The 21,438-nt window shown below is 32.1% G+C and overlaps 1 protein-coding gene across 1 annotated transcript in view; it reads right to left on the bottom strand.

The window, feature by feature from the left end:
• CDH12 (cadherin 12) overlaps nt 1-21,438 on the bottom strand; it is a 993,970-nt gene that overhangs the window by 59,087 nt on the left and 913,445 nt on the right. Inside the window, exon 8 of the mRNA XM_079145106.1 lies at nt 9,233-9,420. Within this exon, the coding sequence (XP_079001232.1) occupies nt 9,233-9,420 (188 nt within the window). The remainder of the gene's footprint in view (nt 1-9,232; nt 9,421-21,438) is intronic.

Here is a 21,438-nt window from a genome sequence, read left to right as displayed (position 1 = left end):
CATCTGTCTGGATGAACTTGACTCTTTATTGATAAATTCATTTCAAGCCAGCAATCAAAAGGACTTCTGAAACATTTTCCATTTTATTTTTAGTTTTTCAGGAGACAAGACATGATCTAGGTTTTTTAAGAACTCCTGACTTATCATAACAGATAAGAATTTGGCAGTCATGGAAATAGAGACAGAGATGAAAGAAGCTTTTTGTACATATAGATTTTTTTTTTTTTTTTTTTTTTTGCAACTGAAAAGTTATATCCTACACTGATCAAGGAACAGGAGAAAATTTTGAGAGAAACACCACAATAATGTCCTAGGTAGAGTTAGTTCTTCATAACCCTGACCCTTAGGCAAACTCACAAAATGGTGTAGCTCCAAAAGAGCAAAGATCAACAATCATCTCTGTACTTGACTTTACACATCTACCTGACTAACCAATTCCATATTTGGAGGGAATTAACTTTTATTTCATAATCTATAAAAATCTAACATTTCATATAATTAAAGAACAGAAAAGAATATTTTGTAAATGCTAGAAAATTAGCTCTATTTTTGATGGGATTAAATTATGATGAAGTTGAAATATTTCAGTTCTTACACAATAATTTGAGAACTCCATGACACTGCTCAGGGCACATTCAATTCGATGGACCTTTCTAGAAGAGTAAAACAAAGTTTAAAGATAATTTAGCTGAGCCACGTCTTTGGATGTTTCCATAAAGGAAGATTAGTGAGACCAGAATTTTTAGGAAACAGTTCACAATTAGGAAATTGTGCTACATAAGACCATAACTATGGTGAATTGGAAAATGGCATATTAAACTGCTCTCTGGAAAACAAAACGAGCAAAGGGGCCAATATCACCTTCTGCTTTTTTGTGTGTTATCACTTTCTTTGCTCTTTGCTGAATTCCAGACCATTTAAAATAACATAAACTGTTAAGAGAAAAAGGTTTTCTGCTAACTTCAAAGGAGGATGAGCTATTTTTAATATTAGATATGAGAATAACTCCATAGGTTCTTCTGGGACTCATCTTGTTTCCAGATAATGTTGAGTGGAAATGGATACCTATAAATTATAGATATATAAAAACTGGGAAAGAACAGCTGTGCAGGTAGAATTCTGAGATGTTCCCAACATTTTTGACCCCATTGTCTCCCATCATTGTGTTCAATGATTCTGCCCCTTATTGTTGAGGGGTCCGTGAATTAAATTTGTTGAGTTCTGTGGAAAAATTAATTATGCAGATATAACAAAGGTCTTTAATCACTTGACATTGGCTTTAGAGAGATTTCCTAGAGATGTCTGACCTAGCAAATGATGCAGATGATTCTGGCTGGTCTTGAGCAAGTAAACTTGTGAGCACAGGAGCCAACGTGGCAAGTGCCTAAAGGATACCTACCTGTGGGGATGGAGACTTGATCTCAGGCAAAAATTAAAAAACAATCAATGAACTCAGTCACAAAATCTCACCAAAGTGAATTCTGCAGGCAACCAGTTAGTTTGGTAAAGGACTCCAACCTTGTATTCAGATTGCAACTCCAACCCACACCTTCAATTCAGCCTGAGAAGTTCAGAGTGAAGGACCAGGGCTGTGATTTTGCTGGCTTCCCATCTATGGTGCTATTGCTTCAGTTTTTATGATGAGCATCTACCAGTTTCACCAACTCAGTGAAAGGAACACTCCAAAAAACAAACCAACAAAAACAATGTATCCTTGGCATTAAGGCTATACTCAGTCACTGGGTAGGTCTTCAGGGACACCAGAAAGGAAAACTTTGTCAGGACACAAGTGAATGAGGGGTACAAGGTTACCTGAAAGACTAATCCCTTTCAAGACAAGGAGTTAGACAATGGACTTAAATCAGACTGAACCATGATGAAAAGGCGTTAGGAACACACTCTTCCAAAGCAAGTTTATATACCAACTGAACAATAAAGATAAGGTGTTAAGAACATGTATTATTTTGAAAGAAAGTCAAGTTTTCCATGAGTTAATTTTATGATCAATAAAGTCAATGCCTGTCTAGGAGGAGAGGTGAAAAAGCTTACAAATATCTAACCACACTGGGGACAGCATTCAACTCAATATTTCACTAAAAACAATCAAAGATTTGATGAATAAAAGATGCCCTTATACCATGTGAGAATGTCCCTATAGCAAAGAAACATTCAATAAAATATGGACATTTCAAATCTAGGCTTTATTTTTGATGAAGTGTTCACAGTATTTCTTATATAATTAAAAATTATATAAATGTATAATCAGAAAAATGAGAGATTACACTCCATTTATATGTAATTTATCAAAATGTATAAATGTATTCTACTGTCATGTACAACAAATTAGAACAAATAAAAATTAGTTAAAATTTTTAAAAATATACTATTAACTAAAAAGATTATAAAAATCTAAATGTAAAATAGAATAACCGTTTGTTAAGTAAAATAAACACTTCATTCAACGTGTCTCTTAAAATACTTAACAGAACTATTTATTTAAAATGAATTTAGTTTTTCTGTACAAAGTTATTGCATTTCAGTTTCTTGTAACACTGAAAAAATTTGACAGCTTTAACAAATTGACTTAAGAATCATGGACATTAGTTCAATGTCTGTTTTTTAGTGGCAATAATTTTTGAAACTAATCTTGTAAGACAAAATAAATCAAAACAAAAGCAACAATCTCAGGGCTTCTAGCTATACATTTTCATTAATAATTTCCATAAATGAAAAAAGATTCCATCAAGCATTATAAATGCTTAAGTGAATATATGTAAAATATATGTTACATAATATTTATCCTGTATATATATACATATATATACAGGATATATACATATATACATATATGTATATATATATATACATATGCAGGATAAATTATTACCATCTGGAGAGGCCAGTTATTTTTTTCTAACACATATCATTCTTTACAACAGTGAAAGGATATGCTTTTCAAAATACACTTTTGTTGACAATAAGCTGTGTGATTTTGAAAAAGTTATTCTTCTTCCCTGCACTTCAAATTTCCCATTAGTGAAATCAATAAAACAGAACTTTTCTAAATAATTTGCAAAATATTTTGAACTTTATATAGTGTGTGAGTGAACATGAATTGTTTTCTTAGCCAACAAAACATTAAATACCCTTCATATTTCAGAGCTTATCTTTAACAAAGAGGACAAAACATATGATAAAAGACTATATGAAAAAAGACTTGAATGGGAAGAATCAGATATGCCATAAATGAGAGCCATACGTACAATAGGTGCTGGGACAGAAATGCAAACATTTTGGGAAATAAAGTAAGAAATGATCAGTTTGTAGAGAAGGGTTTGAAAGAAAACCTTTAATGATAGGCAAGAGAGATAATGCTTAGTAACAGGAAATAATTGACATTTTTGTGGGCAAGAGCCTTCCATGAGAATGTAGAACAGCTCAAGAACTTGGTAAACACCTGCAGTGAATTTGGTGTAATTGAAATGGAGTTTGTGCATGTGTGTTATGGTATGTGCAGAGGATGGTGAAAGAAAATATGCAGCCAGTTCTAGACCTTTCCAGCAATGGGGACCAGATATAGGTCTAAGTATGATGAACAGATGTAGTTCCTATCATTCATTCACAGAGTGAATGAAGATAAGGGATGAATCTGGCAAATCGTCTTCTCAGTGTTGGAAAGGAGTATTAGAGAAGGATGTTAGCAACATGGGAGAATAAGTCACTGGCCAAACTCATTCCCTGTTTGGCAAGAGGAGGTTCGTAGGAATGGAGGAAGCCTAAAATACTCCCTAGAATTTTTGTTTAAAAAAACTACAAAGGAGAAAAGAAGACTAGGCATGCATCTATTGAGGCTGAAAATGAAAATGGTTTTAGACATTTTGAGCTTGAAAAAACTAACATTAAGAAATATTCAATTAGGGAAATTCTGCAAGGCAGTAGTAAAATCTGTCTTGGTTTTGTCAATGTGGGGTTAATTTAGAGTTGTGCCTGTTAAGAGAAGTTGGGCAAAGTATTTAAACAATATATAGAAGGTTTAGAACTTAAAAAAAAAAAAAGAAAAAAGAAAAAAGAAACAAAAAAGATAAAGACAAATAGTGGGGAAAAAAAGAGGAACATAATATTTATAGAAACAAATATGGAATACCTCTTTCTTTGAAATTAGGAATGTCAGAATGACTAAAAGCAGAAACAATTTAAACTTATTTAATAAATGTTGGTTGCTCATTTAAAATAGTCTAAAATTTATTTTCCTTGTATTCCTAAGAGTTATTCTAAAATTTACCACATGGTGGTGCTGTTACCAAGCCATATAATGTGGAAATACTTCAGTCATTTAAAATGATAAAATAATGAGTTTTACTAATTCATGAGTAAATATGAAATATAAATGCTCAATGGAACCAATGAAAGGGTTCTGGTGAAGAGTCAAATCTTTCATCTCCTGTTTAAAATCCTTCTGTTTTGGATTTAATGTAATCTTAAAATAAAATAATATGCCAAGTTAACATCAAAATGGTAAAAATTTTAATTTCAAAAAATGTTCTACTTATTTTATAATGAATAGACCACCACTTCTCCATTCTTCATTTTAAACAGATGTGCCACTACTTAGTTCTTAACATACATTTTTTATAGAAATGGTACAGAACTGTTTGAGTAATTATGCAGAATATTAAACTGTTTTTTTGTATAATTTTTCACTCTACTGTTTTAATTATCTAATCTGTTCATTCAGCAACAAGAAAACCATAGCGTTTCTCAATATATTTACTCATTCAGTCCTCGAAAGTTTTTTAACTAATATAAATTCCTACTCATTTTTATATCCAAGGAATATATATATCTCCAATAGGGAGTAATTACTGACTAAAATATAGTTTATTTGTCTTCATTAGAAGAAATTTACTAAACTTAAAACTTTTGATTTTTCTCATTGAAAACATATCCCACCCCCTAGATTTAATATGTAATTGAAAAATTGAGAAGTATTATTCTAGTTTTTCTATTGTTGATATTGCTGTATTATTCAAAAATACATAAGATAATTTTCATTTCTGTATACTTTGCTCAGTGTAATATGCAAGAGTAGAGTAAGGGTGTTTTTTTTTTTTTATTAGTATTTTGAGCCTTGGAGAGATTTACAAAATTTCCTAATGAAATGGCATCTGTGAAATGACATCCTGACAGAGTCCTCATAAAGTGAATCAAAGTTGAGGATAAACAATAAAATAAACAAAAACGTCTTTCTTCATTCTCCTCAGCTTATATAAACCTGAATCTCATTTTTATCCACTTGCATCCTCACCCTATAGAGGAAAAAGGGAGAAGGATATAGTAAATTAAAACTAAATAAAAAAGTTTTGAAGATGAAACAATAATGCAATTAAGTGCTTCAGAATATTGAATATTTTAATATATTTTAAGTAAGTTAAAAAAAAACTGTTAAATCAAAGATTATACTGTTTTATTCCTCTACTGCAGCTTAAAATTTTGTCAGCCAAAAATTTAAAATAACTGATATTTAAAATATAGCTGTGTATGCACATGTAGGATATATATTTATGGACTTCCTAAATATATTTAGTATAGTTGAAAATGTGATTTAGGAATTTGTTCTAAATCAAAATTCTTGTGTTGCATTTCTATGCTAAGACACAAAAGGGGAAACTTTCAAAAAATAATTTTAAGATCATATGGAATTGAAAAACTATTGTGATGTTTAACTACATATTTATTCTTGTTCACCTCATTCTTCAAGGACTCTTAATATTAAGTGAGAAATTTAAGTTTCCTTAGAACTTACTGTATATATGCTTGAATAGTCTTATTATATGGGCTTCCCCCCAAAATATTCTGTATTTGAAGTACAGCTGTTGTTTGAATTTTTTTTTAAATTTTTCATGCACTTTATTCAGCTGGATGCTTTTCCACTATTCTACTTTTTTAAAATTATACTGCCATGTTTGAGCATGATGTTTATCTATGTATGTATATATATATATTTATATATATATATATATATACACACACACATACACACATAAGTACATTCCATACAATGCAACATGTAGGTAGATAATTTTAAAATTTTGTTGCCAAACTTATTTTTACATTTAATATATGTAGTCTACAGATTGCAGTTTTCTTTTCCAACAGAATAGGATACTAGGTAGTGATCACCTCTAGTGGATCCTTATTTAGAGATCAAGGCAAATTACAAATTGAAAGTTAATCCAAGTATTCTATCAGGTTTTGTAAGTACTGAATTGCTTGGTGTAATTTTCTAGATGATGAGAATAGTTATAACAATATGTCTTGACTGTTTCTTTAAAATTTAGCCAGAATCACCAATTCTCACAGTATCTACTTCTATAAGCATCTAAATCTGTTTTCTGGATGATTCCAATGGTCTCTTCACTGAGATATTTTCTAGCCTTACTTCCTTATTGTGATTGTCTTCAAAGCACACAGAGTAAATTGACTCTATTTGAGGTGGAGGTGATTTCTGTGTAACCTCACCCTAACTTCCCTTATCATGACCAAGTTCAGAGTCCTTGACCTGACATACAAGACCTCCAACATGGGGCATTGTTGACCTGTCTCCAACCAACAGTCCCTTTACTCACTGACCTTTTCAGTCTCCTTGTCCATCACTTCCTCCTCAGAGATTTTGCAATAGCTGCTTAGTTACAGTACTAAGCACACTAGTTGTTCATTGCTCTTTAGATTTCTGCTCATGTTTCACCATGGCTCAAAAGTCTTTTTGACTTTTAATATAAGACTGCCTTTCATATGCCTTGTTATCTCTTTACCTTGATTTATGTCTCTCAAGCTTGAATTTGTCATTGCTGACAGTGATATTTTATGTGTTTATTTTCTGATTTCACCAAATGGATGGACAGTACTGGAGAACAGGGAATGTGTTTATCTTTGAGTCCAAAATGGATCTGGGACATAATGGTTACTCCATAAACATCAACTGAATGATGATGGGAAAGGTATAGACACTGAGATTTATTTAGATAAGGAGTTTTATACCAGTAAAATGAATGATTAATCCATTTAAGGAGGAAACTTTTTTCCTCATTAGAGATAACATTTTCCAGATTGATTATCTGCATTATATAATTCAATTTTAATAAGGTATTTCCATGATTTTGTAAATCTCAATGTCAATCCAGTAAAAGAATGAAAGTATTCTCAAAAAATTAAAACAAAATAAAAAAGATATGATACCTACTCACTTTGAATCTTTCCTAAGTAAAACAGATTGACAATGCATTATTATTGATTTTATAATAGTTAAGTTTATTATAACATAACTGCAACACTTCCTTCAAACATTAATTTTTTGACATCATAAGATAAAGGGCTATAGCACCACTCCTTTTCAAATATATTAAAAAACAAAAAAGTTTTTGCAGATTGACATCTAAACGTCAATTACTTATAGGCATGGATGAAAAATAGTTGTAAATAAAAGTAAATATAAAATATAAAATGATATTGATGAATATAAAATACATTTACAATAGTAATATGAAGGAATATATAAACATAGATATGAATAATATAGCATTAATTCTTGTGTACCTCAATTTTACTTTGTAAATATACTTAGTTGAATGCTTAAATATTATGAACTGATTATGTATAATTTTAAATCATTTTTAATATTAACTTATTAATATTTCATATAGTTGTTTCATTTGGACTGATTCTGAAAAATATTTAAATGTTATTACTGTTTTGGAGATCATTTAATGAGAAAATTAAGTAATAAATTCACTGATATGTTTACTAGGTAGAAAAAAGAAAAACTAAATCACAAACAATAAATAAATAAACAAAATTAGACACATTTTTTCCTTTGTGTACTTCTCAAATTCAGCATATATGCATAATATTTAATGGTATCTTGTGGGTTAATTGACTTCTGGACTAAGTACAATTTATGTACATTTGTAGGGATAAAAGTAAAATGACTATTCCATATGAAACTTGCATTTATTTTTAAGATGATTTTCATCACAATATATATAGAGAGAGAGAGTTAAAATTCAAAGTTCCTAAGCAAATATGGGAAGAAAGGACTGATTAATAGTACTAATTACAAGAATATTTCTTCTGGGTTGAAATGATCATAATTAGTAACATCCATGACATTTAATGCAGTTTGGTGTTAACAATATACTCTATACAAGGAGATAGAAAAGGAAGACCTAAATTAATTGAGGTTCACTTTTCTATTCCACTCCACTACTCAAAATTCATAGTTTCCTTCATTATAATGGAAGCAATCAATCTATACACCTCCAAAGGAATCAAGATTTCTTTCTCCCATTTACAAACTCCTTCATGTGCCACTACCCAATAAAAGACAAAACTAAATGTTGGACAGGTAATGATTTCTTTCAAGAGTCCAATTTCCTTCTCTGCTTTCCCTTCCCCTTTCACTTTCTCTCTTTCTCTAAAATTTGGACAGAATCACCAGTTCTCACAATCTCCACTTCCATTTTATTTATTTATTTATTTATTTATTGGGGGGGGGGGGGGGCTGGGGATCAAACCCAGGGCCTTGTGCTTACAAGGCAAGCACTCTACCGACTGAGCTATCTTCCCAGCCAATCTCCACTTCTATAAGCATCTAAGTCTGTTTCTTAATCATTTCTTCATGGCTAATTTCTAGCCTTACTTCCTAATTGATAAAAATAAAAGTCTTTGTAGACTTTTTTCTTACAGAATCTTCAAGCCCATTATTATCCTTTCTTATTCTTCCACTTCTGCAGTGAATAAAACTTACCACAATAGTATTCCTCCACTGCAGTATCAATTCTCACCAATAATGTACTGTTAGATATTTATTTTCTGAATTCTCCAAAACGTCATAAAATGTCAAGATCAAACATGGTAGGATAAAAGTTCATTACCATTTCTATTTTTTTTTGCATTTATCATCATAAAAATTAGAAATTAAACTCGTAAGAATGCAAAAAAATTACATAATCAAACTATTAGGCCTCATTATTCATGAAATAAACATTATTCATGAACATGAAATTTATATTTGTTGAATCACAGAATAACAGTGTCCATGGGAGTGAATATTTCATAGTTATCACATTTATCATATTGTAAAATATTATTAATTTAAGGAAAATTAAAATTACCTATACCCTTCAATTTTAATTAATTATTAGGTAGTAAACTGTCAAAACCTTTGTTTATATACCTTTTTCAGTTTTATAACTCCTTCTTGTGTATCCTCATCTGTGACGATGTCAAACAAATTTCCTCCATCTCCAGGAACAATATTGTACTCAATTTCTGCATTTTGTCCAAAATCAGGATCTACAGCTCTTATTCTTCCAATAGCGGAGCCAACAGGAGAAGATTCAGGAACTTTCAGATGGAAGATACCTGATAAAACATATGTAATTGGCATTGACAGTGAACTAGTAAAGCAAAATTATCAGGTTTGAAAAATACAGACTGCAGAAAGTAAATCAAATTTGGAACATCATAGAGCAAAATGCAAAGACAATTTGCTATCGAGTTAGGATTATGACTATATGTAATATCTTCCTTTTCACTTCAGTGGTCCTGCTTTTGAATTTTAACTGGGTATTATAAATAATAGAGTGTTCTATATTAAAATTACCATGTGGAAATATTTTACATATGAATGATATTAATGTATACCTCAAATGCCAGGATGGGAGTCTTCATAATTGGAACCAAAATAATCAATATCAATAAAACAGAATATAAGATACAACACAAAAATAAAAGATAGATAATTAATAAATAGATGATAAAAAGATAAAAGTTAGATTAATAGTTATTTATAGAAAATTGAGGCTCTGTATCCAAAAAGTAATCATTATGATTATGAATTGATATTAAAATGAACTGAAATGATGAGCTGTACACTTATAAAAATTTTAACTCTTGATGAATTTAAATAAAGCATATTGGAGACAAAGATTCAGTTCATTTTAAATACATATTAACTTGGCATACTTTCAGATATTTTAACTAAGTACATAAAGTTTGACCTCCCTATATATTTTTTTTCCTTTTTTGCATTAAAGGAAAAAATAAATAATCATTTTTACCACCAGGTGGAAAAATTACATTACTATGAAATAGATACTGAATCAAAAAAATGTAAAAACTAACTTATCTATGGAAAACATTCCAGGACTATGAAAAATAGTAATGTCCTACAAAAGCAATTTCACAATCAGTGGCAAAATTTGGTAATTTCATCAACCCTGGTAAATAGTTAAGTCTTGCCATCAACCCTCCACCTTACAAATACTTATATATATATATTTTTTTTTTTGGTAAATTATGTTCAAATCTGCAATATTTACTGACATTCAAAGAACATCACTTCAACAGAACAAAGTTTGTATTAAGAGGATTAAATATCTACAAATCTATCTATCTAACTTGTTTCTTTAATGTATAACAGAAGGTATATTTTATAGTGGACTAGAATAATTATGTTTAAGTAATTAATTGTTTAGTGTTATACATATGAGATGTCATTCTAAAAGAATGTACTATACAGTTTAAATAAATAATTAAGCAATACAAACAAAAGATACTAAAACTTCTCAGTGTCAACGCTGGAGTATTAATATAGACTTTATGAAGGAATCCTAGGTAAGGAAAGTCATAGTAATTGATCAAAGTAGCCATTTCTCATAAACTAGTATTATTTCATTAGGTTTTATTTGTCAAACAAGACAGTGGCTGTCAGATGTTCAAGGTTCACTAAATTTCAAACAGGGTTTAAAATGCAAGCCAACGAGGACAAATAAAATGAAAGTTTTAAATGTTTCCCCATTGTCTCCAAGAAGGATAAAGAGGGACGTTCAAGGGCAATCTGTCTTTTATTAAGTATTGACAAGTATCTAGTAGAAATTAATGTGGTCATTTCACCTAGATTCTTCAGATCACAAATATTTCTCAATAGGTACATAATACCCAATTCTGTTGAGAGATTCCTGAGATTTTAGCAAGCCTGAGGATGCTTGAATTTGTATTTAATGTGGTAAGAAGGTAGGGGGTATGGTCAATCAAGTTTTACTCAACTTCTCAGAGACAAATTCCAAAGAGAAAGGGCACAGAACAGAATATGTGAGATACTTTTCATTTCCATTTTCCATTTTTAATGTCTACTAAATGGAAATATGATTTATTAAAAAGTGACTCTATAAACTCTGAATCTTGCTGTGTGATTGGGATAATGTGTTAGAAGAAACAATAAAAGCCTTGAATTGATAGTATGAATTGTCTCAGCCCAATCTCATGGCCCATCAGTAAGTATTAGAGTCTTGAATTTTTCCTGATAAGATAGAGAAATGGAAGTTTATGTTGAATGAATGTGATAAATCTCCCTCTATTAGAATATTTAGTCAGGAAATGTATTGCTAAACATTACAAAGGAAAGACTGAAAAGTGATTTGAGATAGCATGCTGCTCTGTACAGGGGATTTCTATTAGGTTGGTGAGGGTACCTCCCGAGGGACAGAAAGCAGGTGTTGATGAAATCTTTTTTTTTTAATATAATTTTTTAAAATTATTTTTATTTAGCTTTCGATTTTTAACAGACTGCATTTTGATTCATTGTACACAAATGAGGTACATAATTTCGTTTCTATGGTTGTACACAATGTAGATTCATACCATTCGTGTAATCACACATGTACATAGGGTAATGATGTCTGTCTCATTCCACCATTTTTCATAACCCCCTCCCTCTTATTTTCTTCTACATATTCTAAATTTCCCCCATTATTCTCTCATTCCCCACCCCCACCCCCATTATATATCATCCTCTACTTATCAGGGAAAACATTCGACCTTTGGTTTTCTGGACTTGGCTTATTTCACTTAGCATGATATTCTCCAATTCCATCCATTTATTTGCAAATGCCATAATATTATTCTTCTTTATGGCTGAATAGTATTCCATTGTATCTCTATACCAGAGTTTCTTTATCCATTCATCTGTTGAAGGGCATCTAGTTTAGTTCCACAATCTAGCTATTGTGAACTGAGCTGCTATAAATATTGATGTGGCTGTGTTACTATAGTTTGCTGATATTAGGTCCTTTGGGTATAAACCGAGGAGTGGGATGACTGGGTCAAAAGGTGGGTCCATTCCAAGTTTTCTTAGGATTCTCCACACTGCTTTCCAGAGTGGCTGCACCAATTTGCAACTCCACCAGCAATGTAAAAGTGTGCCTTTTCCCCCACATCCATCGGATAAAATCTTTAAGAAAAACAGGAGGGGCTGGGATTGTGGCTCAGTGGTAAAGCCCTAGTACCTGTGAGGCACTGGATTCCATCCTCAGCACCACATATACATAAATAAAAGTTATTGTGTCCATCTACAACTAAAAATTTATATATATATATATATATATATATATATATGAAATGAAAAACAGGAGTATCTAAAGAGCAGAGGGTATTTCTGTAGACACTATCCAGTATGTAGAGTTAGAGCAGCTTCAAGTTACATATGATTCTGTAAGGTAGCTTTTCATTTGAAAAGTATAGAAGCAAAAATAAATGAATTGAATATAGAGAAAAACAATACAGTGCAGTGGCATCTCTACTGAATCATGGTTTGTGAGTGTCGAAAGTTTAAACAGAACTGAGACCTTCCATTGTGAGAAAATCACTTTAAACTTTGAAGGGTAATCCAAAGGGCACCAACTAGTGCAGACTATAGATGAAATAACCTCCCTTCAAGACGCTATGCTGAGATATGAATTTTATGCTGTATAAAAGAACTCTTTATGAGGCCAATAACAATAAATGTGAAGATAGCTATCCTTTGTAGTACTCTATCAGTATAAGTTGTAAGTTATCTAAGCAGCTCTTTTCAAAAACTGTCATCTCAGAATATTCTCACAAATTTCATTAATATTTAATAGCATTGGAAAACTTGAGATAAATTCACAGTTACATTGTCCATATTTGATTGCCGTAACAGCATTCCACTGACCTGTATTCCTTAAAATTAAGACATAATAGAGGTAAAGAAATGATTCACCACTTACATTTCTTCTGTGCATTTAGGTTTTAGTGCATGCAAAACTCAAATACACAGAGCAGTGGATTTCCTGTTCTTTACATAACAGACATACATTTCAGTAAGGTGGAAGACGTACATGTTCATTAAGACAAGCATTTCTCTGTAAAATACTGCAGCTGGTAATAGAGTCTATAGAGTACGGAAAAAGTCAGAGAGACTGTGCATTAGTCATGTCAGATTGTTTAGGTTGTCGGTTTGTTTTCAATGACTTGACATTTTATCATTTCTAGAATCTCAACAGCAATAAAGCTGGGGTCATTCAGATTAATTCAGAACTCCAAAGTAATCTTTAACTGTGCCAAAGTCGAATCGTTTATGATGTACTATGAAATTACACTGCCACCATCTTCTAGTGTCCTACTTTTGATGCATATGAAACATCTTAATGGCACTACCTGTACAACACAGATTAAGAAATAAAGTGGGTGACAGAATTTGCCCATGAAGTCACTAAAATATATATTTACATATTCATCAACTGCACAAACTATGCTTTACAAAATCACCTTTTCCCTTGGAAAAGGAGAAATATAACAGGTAATGAATGAACTAAGGTGGAATTTTAATGATTGAATTCTTTAACTTCTTACAGGTAATATTCCTTAGTAATTCCAAAGGTTAAAAAAATAGCTGTTAGTTGTAGGTTAAGTAGACATTCTCTGAGTAACTATATTATTTGAAGAACATATACTTTGATTTTTAGATTTATATTGTGTGAGTGTAAGGAACATTCATTGCCATCTAATAACAAACAAAATGTACTTTCCTTCAATTTTTCTCTTTGAGAAAATTCAGAAGCATTAATGAAAACATCAAAAGATATATATTTACTTAACAGAATATAAATACTGCTTTAATTTACTGAGAAAATAGATTATAATATATAACTATATTAAATGAATGGACAAATTATAACTATGAAAACCTTCAGCAATATGAAAATTTAAAAAGATGGAATATATTGTTATGAAATTACTTTCAACATACATTTTACATTTAAAGCATTAAGTCTTCAGTTAACAAAAATTTGTATAAGAACTCAATATTCAACAATTTATAAAGACATATATGACAGGTAACTAATGTGGACATAATTAGAACTCAAAAATACTAGAAGTTCACTGAAGGGAAGGGAGTGGGAATAGGAAAGATAATAGAATGAATTGGACATAAGTTTCCTGTTCTTATATGAATACATGACCAGTGTAACTCAACATCATGTAAAACCCCCAAAATGAGAAGTTATACTCTATGTATGTATGATATGTCAAGATACATTCTACCATCATGTATAACTAAAAAGAACAAATACAAATTCTTTTAAAATACTAGAATACTAGAAATATGGAAGGTTTAAGGATAATTTAATAAGAATTGTTAAACATTTCAAGAACCCAAAAACTTACCTCAAAAACATATCTTTGAGCCCACCTAAATAATTAGACTACTTCTTAAAGAATTATGTTTCCATTTAATACTCAGAATATATATATGTATATGCATACACAGTCACCAAACTGTAGATTCCGTAATGGAATTTAGACATAGGGTTGTTTAAATTATGATACTGCATGTTTTTTGCTTGAAATACCATTTAATTGTACCTAATTGCATATAATTTGATTTCTTAAGCAAATTTAATAGTATACAAATAATGTATTACATAAATAATGTATCAGAGAAAGCAAACAACAACATCTTTGTGAATAAAAAGGAACTTGTCTTGAAAATCGGAGAATTCAGGAATAACAATACACATTGATGGTCGAATTACATGTTATACCCTCTGTCTTCAAAATCTTAAAACATTTTTTTAATTAAAGGAATAGAAATACAGTATACAAGAAAAGACCATTCTGGTGACAACATTAGATTCAAGCTGGGCTTTTGTCAAGCACATACTAAACTAACATACTAAACATACTGTGAATAGGACTTCAGGAATGACAAAAATATTCACTCGTACCCATTCTCAGAATGTCTATGAGATGAGTGACAATAGATGTGAAGAGAGCTAGTGTTTGTTCTTCTCTACTAAGTATTCTAAAAGGTTCTTCTTGAAAATTGTCACAAATACGCTCACAAATTTATCATTACCTAAAGGCATTGAGAAACTTCTTTTTTTTTTTTAATTTATTTTTTTTATTGTAAACAAATGGGATACATGTTGTTTCTCTGTTTGTACATGGCGTAAAGGCATACCATTTGTGTAATCATAATTTACATAGAGTAATGTTGTTTGATTCATTCTGTTATTTTTTCCCTTCCCCCCACCCCTCCCACCCCTCTTTGAAAGATAAGTATTTTCCATAAATGATTGACTTAGTAATAGTGAAGACTGAACATATTTTTGAAAATGTCAAGTATTTGGCTCCCATAATATAGTAACATAGCTTTACTATATGAGGTAAATTATTTAAAATGTGATAGTAGAAAAAAAAAAAGAAAATTCAAAGAACTCAGAACAGGAGAGGAAAACAAAATAGTTGTAAAATATAATGGAAAACAACTTTAATATATCATAGCAAGTTAAAAACTTTTATATCTAATATAATCTCAGTTGTTCAAAAATAAAGGAGAGAAGAATGTTTATAAAGGTTATAAATGTTCATTCTAAATTGTAAATGCATGTACATTAATTGCTATGTACATGATATCTAAAATTAATAGACTGAATTTTATGAATTCTTTGTAACTATAGTAATATTCCTTTTCTAAGAGCAATAAGAATCCATTCATCTAAAACTTCTAGTTCTGAGCAGCTGAAAACAATGCAAAAATATTGGGCCGGACGTGAATCATCTTTATAATAGTAAATTAATTCCTAAGTGTGCCTTTAATCCAGGTAATTGATATTAGGCCCAACTATAAATTTTAGGAACTTTATCTACAGAATGACAAGGATAGTACAAGAATGAATGAACACAAGATTATACTCTATTTATGTATGATATATCAAAATGTATAAATGCATTCTACTGTGATGTACAACTAATTAGAACAAATAAAATTTAAAAAATTAAAATAAGAATTAACAAATGGAATATTTACAGGTATTTTTTAGAATTCAAATCTATGTCTTTTGAACACATAAAAAAGCATAAAAATTTTACATATTTATGGGTTTCCATCTTACCTTTCAAAACATGTATATATTTTGTAACGTTCAAATGAGTTTAAACATAGGTAGCAGTGCATTTGACAGTATTTATACTTTAGTGTCATTGCAGACTTTAATTAAAGAATCACAAAAATTAAACTAGACTGGTGACTCCAAAGCTCTAAAGCAAATTCACAATTTTATTCCATGTGTGTGATATTTAGGCTGAGTCTGAGCTGAGCCAACTTGATATTTCATCTGTGAGTCAGCTAATAGGAAACAATCCACAGAATCATCAATCCATAGAATCAATCCACAGAAGCAACCACATGAAAAAGCTGATAGGCTCAGAATTTCCTGCCCTATAATTTTCTTTGTTCAGTTACTCCCACTGTGATCTATCAACTCTAATGTCCGAAGGACTACTGGTATATTAATCTCTATAGATTCCCATCTTGTCCCTGTCCTTTCCTTGTCCAACTGAAAAGCTTGATTTATCATTTCAATATAATATTAACCTGTGGCCTACATATATTTCCCATTCTCCTCCTTTGTTTTTAATAACAGATGTTGAACCCAGGGATGCTTAAGAATTGAACCACATCCCAGCCCTTTTTTCACATTTTATTTAGAGACAGGGTCCTACCGAGTTACTAAATTGCTGAGGCTGGATTTGAACACGTGATTCTTTGGCTTCAGCCTCCAAGCTGCTGGGATTACAGGAGCAAGCCACCACACCTGGCTTCCCATATTCTTTTTTTTTTTTTTTTTTAACTATATCTGACAAAGCCAACCCTTAATGGTGGTAATTATCCTTCTAAAGGGGAGCTGAGTAATACTGAGAAAAAACAAGAAAGACAGCTAGATATCAGTGTAAATTATGATCATTAACCCCACATTCACCTTCCTCATTGCCTGCAAAGCATGCATTCTATTTTCATTTCTATTTTAAACCAATCTATTCTCTACAAATTCAGCTTCCCTAAGTTTACTACTCCCTTTTCCAGTTGGAGACTCTCATTTTTATTTTGCAGACTAACCTTAAAATGATATGTCGGAGACTTTTCAGCTTCCAAACCTGCAAACCATCCCTCCCTGATATTCATGCTACTGGAATAGGCACAGCATGTTCCTTTTTCTCCCTCTGCCTCTCTCCATTTCCTCAGTGAGTGTCTTCCCTTGAATGAAAACAATGTTGAGCCAGAATATCATCTGCAGTGGGAACCACGACTTAGCAGTCAGCTGTATGCTCCCCATTAATTCTTAGAGGTGTTCCCACCCAAGTGTAGGACGCAGCAAAGCTCGGGGTCTGGTGTGTCCTCGTTTGAAGGTGTAGTTTTGCTTCCCCAGGTCTGTTTCGTCTGAGTAGCAGTGAATGAAGGGCTCTTGGAAGCACCTCCTCCTACATGCACTAAAAGCAGGGTATGGCCTCTACTCTGACAGAACACTGTCTAGCCTCGAGAGTCCTCAGTGATTCACTCCACACAGATTCTCAATTAGAGGAAAATCTCCTGTGTAGGACTTAACATGATAATCAATTGGTTTTCTCTTCTGCATATATATTCTTACCCTCCCTTTTGTTATCATGTGATCATTTTTCCAAACAGCTTTCCTAGGGTACTTCCTCATTCTTAAACATATGGCAGGGACCATCCCAAGAATTTGCTCCCTGTCTGGAAGATACAGCAGCCGTCATGATCAGTCCTGGTTGCATGAAACGCTCTTCTCCCCACAGCTGAGGGCAGGGAAAGGGCAACCACACTCCTTTCTTTGATTTTATGGGGACCGTTCATCACTCTCTCAAAGAATTCCTCTGCACAACATTTTTTCTTTCACTCCCTGTACTCTATAAAAAGTGTTTTTAAATACCACAAAATAATTTGTTCTGATTAATGGCTCCAACAGTCTTAAATACATCCTGACATTTTCATTGTCGATTTTCCTGGGGCAATACTTTGCTGGGTGATACCCACTGTATCTCATCATCACGGTAAAAACTTCAATAATAACCTCGTGCTATATCTGTAATCATTCTGACCCCCCCCCCTTTTATCCAATTTCAAATGAGATATCCTCATCTCCACTTCTTACTATTAAATTCTGGCAATGTGTTAGTACGATATATCATAGTCTTTTTTCACTGTTAATATTCTTCTTAACTGACATATTCCCAAGAATACACAGAGTGTTTGTGTTCGATTAGTTTACAAAGTTTTTCCTTTGCTCTGAACTGAATCCAGGCACCTTTTTAATTATTTTCCTCTTTCTAACATAATTTCTCATCAGTTGTCACTGTGGCCTACTCCTATCTAACAACCATGCCACAAGTAGACTTAGGCCGGTTTCTGAAGCCCCTGCTCTATAAAAATTTCCTCTGACATTGCCAGTTATTTCTGTCACTAAATCCTTGACAATTTTTCTGCAGCATTCAACCCTCTTGGTCATTCCCTCTTTTTCGAAGCACATTTCTCTTTAACATTTCTGACCGTCTACAGAGTTCTGGTCACTTCACAGCTGCCCCCTCCCCAACTCCCTTTGTTAGTGTCTTCAAGATGAGATAAGAATCTTGCTGCATGTTAGCTTCATATGGAAAGATTTGGAGAAAATGCTGCAGTCCAAGAATAACCCCAAGAAGTGTTAACTTAGTGATTCTGAGTTTAGACCTAACCTCCTATTCTACATGATAATCATAGTCAAGAACCATTATCTCCAGCTGTCCTCAGGTTTTTCTCTTCTAGTTAATTTCATCTATCCCCTTGATTTCATTTACTATCTTCCCACTAAAATTCTTTATATTTTTACTGCTATATACAACTGTTGAGTTTCATACTTGGCAAAACATTGTGTTCCACAAAACTTCAAGACATCAATCTTGATATATTCAAAATGGAGACTAGAGGCTTGCAGTGGCCTCCAGAAGATCTCTCATAGTCACTAATATTCACTGTCTCAGCAAGTAGTGTTACTATTCCTTCAGTTCCATAAACTAAAATTCTCCACTGATTCAAATAAAACTATCAATTTTTGTCCAATAAAATTGTTAACATCTATGTACATATTATCATTTTCACAGTGACCACAGCCTTCACCAGCAGACGTCCCCCACACATTTCTTCTCTGTATTACTGTCAATGTGTGTGAACTGAGCTTCCCATGTTACTTCCCTCTGCAGTAACTGCAATGTCGCTCTCATGCTGTTCTGCAAGAAGAGACAGGGTCATGTCTATCACTCGCAGGGAGAAAGCCCATTATTTTCTGTCACAGAGATGACTTGGAAGAAACATAGGAAGCTTTTAGAAAAGCCATGGATGTGCACAAAAAGGAAAAGAAGACATTTTCAGATAGATATTACTCTTCAAGGGAAGAGACAGTTGTAGGAAGCAATTCTAAAATGCTTTACATTTTGTGGGCATGTTTCTAAAAACCTTTACCATGACTAAATAATTGTATCATCACATTAGGACTACGATGTCTGTACTATTATAATAATTACCATTCTACCCTAGTAGGGTACGACTACTAACATATCTATTGGAGTTGGGAGGGAATGCAGGTGTAAGCCCTGATTTTTAGTGTTTATCAACTTCTGTGGTATAAGAACTCCCACCATAGACAATTTCAAGACAACAATGTGTCATTATCGAACACAGTCCTGGATGATGTGCACTAATAGCTCAGATAATCTGTTCAACCCAGCTACCAATCTAAAAATGAGAAAACACGTTCTCTAGGCCATGAGAGGAACCCCTCAAGTGGCATCTCTGACCCACGGCATGATTACTCATTTCGTTTGTTCAATTTGCCTCATTTTACTGCCTGAAATCAATCAAACTGAGGCAATATTTTGTTAGTAAGTAAGCTTTTAAAAATAAAAATAACTCTAAATTAAGAATTTCAGCTATATCGAAGCATGTGTATAAATTAAGAATTTCAGCTATATTGAAGCATGTATATTTCAATAAGGTGTGAGGGTTAGGCATACTAGAGATAGGTTTCTGTTTTCAAAACTTAAAGAGCAGAGTCAATAAAAATATGGAGCAAAAGAGCATTAGGAGATGTAATAAGATTCAACAAGGAGATGGGGCTCTAAAGATGAAAGGACTTTTCTTTCTGCACTTTTTCTATGCCTATAGTGCAAAAAAGACGGAAAACTTACTACATTTCTTTCTGGACTTCCGATTCTCCTTCCCTTTTTGTATAGTACCTAGTATGCAAGTATAAATTTTTATGTTTAAAACTGCAGTGATACTAACTACATATTCTACAATCACATATCTGTATTTCCCTGCTAATCTAATTGTGCTTCATGATATGTTTTTTTTTTTCAGAAAAATACCTTGGAATTTCAACCACACATATTTTAAATGAACTATGGAACACAGACCACTTACATTACTTAATGATTGTTAAAATAAAAACCTGTTGCACATTCTCCAAACTATTTATATTGAATACATATGAGTTATATACCCACTTTTCCTGTTACATTGTAGTAAACATGATGTAGATCTTGGCAAGAATTCACAAACTTTCTAGTGCATCAATAACTTTCCATTGTTCTTTCATCTTACAGAGTGTATTTAGTGTTCCCTTAAATCCTCCATTAAATATGTAAACATTTCTTTCAGTTGCCTTTATCTTCATAATTTCTGATTCATCAAAGAAGAGATGGCATATGAATAATTCTAATGTATATTGCCCATAATTCTACCAAAATCTTCCACAAAGATAAAGCACAGTTTCTTATGAATTAGAAAAAAAATTGAGCACCTTTAAACTAGGATCCTATCTTGGTACCAAGGCAAGTGCCTGTAATCCCAGCAGCTCAGGAGGCTGAAGCAGGAGCCTCACAAGTTCAAAAGCAGCCTCAGCAACTTAACGAGGCCTTAAGAAATTTAGCAAGACCCTGTCTCAAAATAAAAATAATAATTAAAAAGGGCCAGGGATGTGATTCAGTGATTCAACTGACTTTATCTATTTATTCAAAGGTTTAGGTTCTCATAAATTTACTTTTTTCTAAAATATTTTTTAGTTGTTGATGAACCTTTATTATATTTTTTTATATGTGGTACCAAGAATCCAACCCAGTGCCATGCAAGTGGTCTAGAACTTAGCCACAACCCTAGCCTCTTCCATGTCATAATTTGTTTTTTTTTTTTTTTTTTTTTTTTTTTTTTTAGCCAAAACCAATTTCTTAACTGACAGTCCATTTACTGAC

Source organism: Sciurus vulgaris, assembly GCF_902686455.1.
Source record: "Sciurus vulgaris genome assembly, chromosome: 6".
NCBI classification, from domain to species: Eukaryota; Metazoa; Chordata; class Mammalia; order Rodentia; family Sciuridae; genus Sciurus; species Sciurus vulgaris.
This window is presented reverse-complemented; position numbering and strand designations above follow the sequence as displayed.